The 7,290-nt window shown below is 38.7% G+C and overlaps 1 protein-coding gene across 2 annotated transcripts in view; it reads left to right on the forward strand.

Annotated features, from left to right (window-relative positions):
* The window catches only part of PRKG1 (protein kinase cGMP-dependent 1), a 1,351,832-nt gene extending 1,345,903 nt beyond the window's left edge, over nt 1–5,929 (forward strand). For both annotated transcript variants that reach the window (XM_062214515.1, XM_062214514.1), the window contains exon 18: nt 1,594–5,929. In XM_062214515.1, the coding sequence (XP_062070499.1) occupies nt 1,594–1,692 (99 nt within the window). In that variant the 3' untranslated portion in view covers nt 1,693–5,929. The remainder of the gene's footprint in view (nt 1–1,593) is intronic.
* The last annotated feature ends 1,361 nt before the right edge of the window (nt 5,930–7,290 follow it).

Raw genomic sequence — 7,290 nt, forward strand, 5'->3', positions numbered from 1 at the left:
TTATTCTGCAGCAACTAGTTTCAGCAGCCACTCTTGCTGTCCAGTGCTGTTTCATTCACGTTGCCACGTGGTTTCTCCCGTCCTTCTCCCTTGAACTAGAAGCAGTCCAGACACAACTGTGTCCTCTCATCCTTCCAGCGGGTTCTGAGAGATGCTCTTTTCCTACTACCTTGGGATTTTTTGTTAAACATAGTTTTGGGGCCGGCACCGCGGCTCACTAGGCTAATCCTCCGCCTTGCGGCGCCGGCACACCGGGTTCTAGTCCCAGTCGGGGCACTGGATTCTGTCCCGGTTGCCCCTCTTCCAGGCCAGCTCTCTGCTGTGGCCAGGGAGGGCAGTGGAGGATGGCCCAAGTGCTTGGGCCCTGCACCCCATGGGAGACCAGGAGAAGCACCTGGCTCCTGCCATCGGATCAGCATGGTGCGCCAGCCGCAGCGCGCCTACCGCGGCGGCCATTGGAGGGTGACCCAATGGCAAAAGGAAGACCTTTCTTTCTGTCTCTCTCTCACTGTCCACTCTGCCTGTCAAAAAACAAAACAAAAAAAACACATAGTTTTGGATTGACTGCATTTATAATTTGTAAGCAGTACCACATCTGTTTAATAAAATCTGAGGCATTCTGTCGTGTAGAGGGCCGTTTTGTGGTCCTGAGACTTGTGCTTATTTAAAAGGCCTCTCTCGGGACTAACTCAAGACTCTTCATGGTACTGAAAAATTCTGCCATTTCCAAGATGTATTTTTGCGCCAATATTGTTTCTTCAAACAAAGCAAAACTGCTGTTACCATGTCTCACATTACAGATGTTAATTGCATGCTTGAAATTCTGCTTTTAGAACAACAGTAAAGCAAGAAGCTAGAAGGGTAAATATTCAGCCTATTTTATCCTACCATTAATAGAGCAGGAGTCTCCTTTTACACAACAGTAGTATTAAATGGGCTCTACTGATGCTCTCCAGAATAGACTTTCCCCAGTCCATTCATGGGAGTTTTGCTGAGGTTTAGAACAGGATTTTTGGTATACTTAGGATAAGCACAGAAGATCCATAAGATGGCCTGCAGACTCTAGGTAACAGGGCTCCCACCTGCTTCTTCAGCCTCACCACATTCTGCTTTGCTCATTCCCCCTCTTTTGCAGCAGTCCAGTGGGCTGCTAGAGCATGGACCTCTCTCCCATCTAAGGACCTTCGAATGTACTATTCCTTCTTTATCCAAGACATTGATTCTTAGGTTTAAAAGAATGCTTCCACACAGAGACTAAACATGATCACATTTACACTCTCATGGCATTGGTTTTTTTTTTTTTTCTTTTCACAGCACTAGCTCAAGTTTATCATCATGTCAATTTCTATGATTATTTTTAGCCATAACATTTATTAATACTGGAATATAAACCTCAAGAGGCTAAGGACCATATCTATTTTTACTTACCACCATCACCCCTAATGCAAAGTACAATGTCTGCTATGATGTGGTAGACACTCAAAAAAATCACCCCTGGAAAAGGATTGAATAAAAAAGCTTTCTACAATCCAGCTTGGAATCCAGCTTTAAAAAGCAGAACACTTTTGAGTGTTCCCTCTCTCTCGTTCGCAGGTTGCATCACCCACAGACACTAGCAACTTTGACAGCTTCCCTGAGGACAATGATGAACCACCACCTGACGACAACTCAGGCTGGGACATAGACTTCTAATGCGTTTCTCTTACCTGCTTCTGCCTTGCTGAAGACAGCTTTTGCTGAGACACAGCTGCCAGCAAACCTGAGGGACAGAGAGAAGATTTGTGCTCGGGGTCACCATGATGCCTTTGATCGATGCTGCTCCAGTAACTCCAGTGGCATTAGGACTTCTTGCTTAGATGACAGTAGTACCCTTTACATGTTTTCTGTTTGAATCTAAAATAGCAGTTGACATGGTGGTCCTGAAGCAAAGCCTTTCACCAGGAATGAGAGAATTTTCTATTGTTGCAATGATCTTGCTTTGCTCTGATTATATTTTGAAAGACTGTAGGAAACACTTCAATCTAGTCAGAGTCTGTACCTTGCTAGAACTATCAAGAGGAGGAAGAGTAATAGATTGGGTACGACAGATTCCCATGGTACAGAAACGGGGATCTTCTCCTTCTTCAACTGATGGTTGTGGGGTCTGTTCCTGCAAGCTGGTGTATATACCGTACCAGAGAGGACCACACATCTGTTGGTCGCAGAGTTCATGTCAAACCAGTGCTAGAAGTTTCATGATTTTATTTCCCAGCAGTGCTGATGACAAGACTGAATGTTACCTTTTCTTTCTGATGGAGTTAAAAAATTGATGAAAAAAAGCACAACTGCTATGGGTTACGCTGAGACCTCTCCTAGTGGGTATATATGCGTTTTCACAGAGGATGGGAAAAGATGCATGATATTTGTTTCTTTTTAAATTGGCATGACAGAGTGGTTAAAAAAAGCAACTCATGAAACCATTTCATATTTTTTAAAGTATCGTGCTTAAAGAGGGTCCTGGAAATAAATGACTAGCAGCCAATTGGTTTTATTTATTACCTAACAAACCCTCAAACTGAGGCTTAAAATATTCCCTTTTATAAAAATATACCCGTGGGATGGGGATAGGGTAGGGTGGGGAGGGATTAAGACCCATCCAAAAAAATAAAAAAAAACGATATAGGTGCTATGTATATCTTTCATCTGTAATGTCAGTGTCTAAACAGACAACACAAATTCTAATCATTACATGCGTAGCCAGAGACTCAAGTACTTTCATTAAATTTGTTAAACCAACTTCTGTCAGATTTCACTTACACAACATATCTAGGGTTGAGACAGAGCGATAGGTGATTACAAAACTGAACTAGCTTCTTGTCTTAGGCCTGAACCAAAAAATAAAATAGAAAGCACGAAGTCAGAGTTATTAAGATGTACCAGACCAGGATTCTTATTTATTAAGGTCATGGTACAAGACAAGAACCTGGCTGAGCTCATGCACCTGTCACAGTGGGATGGGAATAGGAAAGTACACGGGAACTCATTTCTCAAAAATAGGTTTTAGCTGAAAAGTGAACAGAAATATTACAATCCCGAAATCTCATACTCACTAGACAAGACTAGATTTGAAATTAGCAAACTTCCTTGCTGTTTTCATCTGGCGTAGAGTCTGCAAGTAAAGCTGAGTTCTCTGTCAGGAGCCCAGTTGACCACTGGCAGCTTTCATTAGCGGCAGAGCCATTTGGAAGCTTTTCCTGGACAAATAGCATTAGATGTATGCAGACAAACGTATAGCCTTCCAAGCTGTCATCCTGGTTTGAAATTGCCTGTGAATTTGGTATATTGAATAGAGATTTTTTAAAAATCCAATAGAGGCATTACTGAAAAAAAAAAATCCAATTACATCATTATTCTCTAGCCAAATAAAGCATATATTAATTTTGTTTGAGCTTTTCATACAAAACACTACGTTAGAAGATCTTACTAAAATATACTACAATAAGAACAGTTGAAAACTACTAAGGATATGTTAAATATAATCAGAGTTCAATTAAAACTTTGATCCTCAGATGTTACTGCTACTCTTATATTAATGGAGTTTTCCCTCCCTTACAAATCCTCAAAAACAATCTATTGCCCAAGATAGTCACTGTCTCCTGCAGAGTTTAGAATATAAAGTTGAGCATATCAACCAAACATCTAGCTCTGAATGCTGTTTTAAAGTTTTATATCCCTTTTAATTGGCCTCTTAATTCTAACTTTATAGTTAATGTTCAGCAATTTAAGAATATGGTTTAGACATGCCAAAAGTTTGCTAGAATTTTTAAAAATCTATAACTTTTCAAATACCCCCCAAAGCCCCATGATTAGCACTTCTTGTGGACTGTGGCACTATGGTTCAAGTCTGAGACAACCCATGTGTATAAATCCTATGGAGAAGGAAGAAGTAGCATTCAGCACAATGTAACTGTAGGTTTTTTCCCCCATTCGTTACTGCATCTTCATTCATTTCACCTGTGGCATTGCATTAACCTGTCTGTAGCCATCACCCAAAAGATAAAGGTGAACCGCATCTTCCAAGAGTTACAACAGAAACCATTCATCTAATTTTCAACATTACAATTTTAAGGATTTAACCTTGTCTTAATGAAGATACTAGGGCTAAAATTCATGATCAGCTTCATACAGTACATCTCACTTTAATTCCGAATTTTTCATGTCCCCTCTATTTTCTTACATGAAAGAACATCTGGATAGGTTAGAATAGTGCCAACTTGTTAGGGTTGTTAACTGACTTTCTTATTACCACTTTGCAGTATGAGAAATAAGGGCTTTCTGTGTGTCCTGACTCACAGGAAAACTGAAAACTGCCAAGGAAAGGAGCATCGTAATATTTGAGGTTGACTGAATACATTAGAGAACATGATTTCTGGAAAATTTCTATGATTGTTATGTTTGTTACCTTCTTTGTTCTGAAGATATACATCAGATCATTCTAGCATTTAAAACAAATTTATTTTGATTATGTTCTTTAGAAGTAATTTTACTTAAAATTATGGAATACGCATGTGAACTACACATGCAAAATAATATGTAAACTCAATTATTGAATTTGTTTCACTTCTAACTAACTGAACTGATGGTGAACGTAAAGAAGTCAGCTACCATAGGGAAAACAAGGATATTAGAACTGATTTCATAAAATAGAGGTGATCTGTGCATTATCCATAACAATGTTTTCTTTCATAATAGGACCACAGACAAATATTTATGTAAATAGATATTTTTGTGTGATATTTTGTGGTACATATAACTTTTTTTAGTGTTTCACAGCATTATTATTTCATTTTATTTGTATTGAATACTGTTTTTAGGTCCAAGTAGACTTGAATTAATGTCATTGTCAGTATTATTGAAACTTATGTCAACTGTACTGTTATCCATCTGTCCCATAGTTTAGAACATGACCTGGCTATCTGGCATTGTTGCAAGTGCCTTAAATTCATGGCATCTTATTAAAAAAACAAAAATTTGGTGTTATGCTGCATGACAAAGACAAACACACCTCAAAATGTTGTCCTTTCTTAGCTTGCTGCGTTTTACAGTTCTTTCTGCTAACAATTTATAAGCCTTTATTATATAATATTGATGAATTACAGAAATGATGAAGTTGTTCTCTTATTTCTGTTAAATGTACCAGAGCTGTGTATCTGTTAATGAGATACAGCGTCATTTCTGTGAAATGTATAAATGTATGTGCAGGTCAAATTAATATATGACATACTATCAGTCTGTATACAGGTATTCCTGTTTTGCTAAGCTGTGCAGAATCAGTTAAAAAAATTAGTGCAGTCAAGTTCTAACATCTCATTTTATAGATTCCCTTACCAATGGTCCAACCCAAAAGAAAAATTGGAAAATGACTGCTAACCACACCTCGTTACGAAACCAATGATGAAAAAGTACTTTGGTGCACCACTCACCAAAACAGGATGCTTTCTCTGAGTTCTTGTATATGCAAACCACTTATGAGGCAAGTTTTCAACAGACCTAGAAAATCTAAACCTGCAAGTGTATTGTAGCCCTCCTCTTTATCGGCCCTTGCATCAACAGACAGAGGTCTGGGACCTTGACAATGACTCAGAGGTTTGAGCTTTCTGAGTAAAAGGACATTTCTTTAAGCATCATCTATCAAATTTATTTCATTGTATGATGTTTTTACAACTGGTCAGTTTTTTTGTATCCTACAGCTATGGTTATTTGTCCTCTTACAATTTGTTCTACATGAAAGAGTCCTTTGTTAGTCAGAATGCAACAATCTGTCATCAAATGGTCATTGACCACTTGCACTCTTTTGATGTAGATTAAAACTTTTTCATAAACTTAACCTGCTTTGATTTGCTCTGTATTTTTCCTGCAGCTGTTAATTGCCGAGTGCCTGTTGTATACTTTATAGAGTTGAAATAAAAAAAAATTACTTTTGAACTCAGTAGATGTTTAATTCTGAGCAGCGTTCCAAAGAGTTGGCACCTCACACTAGAACTGAATACCACGTAGTTGGGGAAGCCTTCGGCACAGCGGTTGCTGATGGTTGGAACACCTGCATCCCATGCTGGAGTCCTTAGGTTTGAGTCCTGGCTTTACTCCTGATTGCAGCTTCCTATGCATGTGCACCCCAAGAGGAAGCAGGTAACGACTCAAGTGGTTTTGTCCTTGTCACACATAGAAAATCTGGATTGAGTTCACAGCCTATGCTGCTATGGGCATTTGGGGAGTGAACTGGCAGATGTGAGTGTGTAGGACTGTCAATATAACAATGTGGAAAAGGCAACCCATTTGCTCTTCATCAAACAATGTATTCTGATCTAATATAAAACTACCACCACAATTCAGTGACTTCAGTAGGAATAGTATTGAGCCATCCAGTGTGCATAGTAAAGCACATTTATATACTCATACAAACCCAGAAAGTAGCACATTTCTGTGCTCTGCTATGACCACAGCCACCCCACACAGACCCATTCATCATAAAACCTTGCATGAGTCAAACCATCAAAGGGCCAATTCTTGTATCCTCCTACATCCTATGAGAGGATTGTATAATACAGAAAGCAGTTCTGTGAGATTCTGTTTAAGCTTTAAATTCATAAAGAAAATAGCTTTGGAGAATATGATTACAACACACTCAGCTCTCCAAAATGTGGTTAAATGTATTCTTACATCCCTATGATCTTCAAAGCAATAAATGATGCACAAATCAAAACTGGCTGCAGCATAAAGAATTTCAACAACTGGATTGGCAATGTGATGTCAATAAGAAAACTGCAATGACAGTGAGTTGAAAATCCCCCATATCAGAGAAAACTGAAAATTTAGTCCAGTTAACTTTCTCTGACACAACTAAACAAATTTGGAAAAAGTCACTACAGCAATCCAATAATTTCAGCAAATCGAATCTTCAAATAAGCTTTTAGCATCTGTCCTTTGATTTGTACGATTTTCATACTCTTAGTATAAGAGTAGTCTTTCTTGATCCTTAAAGGTTATTTGTGTGTGTGCATGAATGACACAATTTTAAAGGAGTATACAGATCCATAGTCCTTAAAGGGACAGCAGGAAGCATTAGCAATTGTGATGTATCCATGCCACTGCCCTTTCTTGCACATATTAATTTCAGTGGAAGTAAATCCCTACACAATTACTCAGCCATGACAATAGAAGTGACTTAGAAATTTGAGACGAATGGGTCATTGTGCAAGTACCCAAGCTGACCATACATCTTACCTGCAGAGCCACCTTCAGATTCTGTTA

The sequence above is a fragment of the Lepus europaeus genome, chromosome 17, assembly GCF_033115175.1.
Source record: "Lepus europaeus isolate LE1 chromosome 17, mLepTim1.pri, whole genome shotgun sequence".
Classification (NCBI taxonomy): domain Eukaryota; kingdom Metazoa; phylum Chordata; class Mammalia; order Lagomorpha; family Leporidae; genus Lepus; species Lepus europaeus.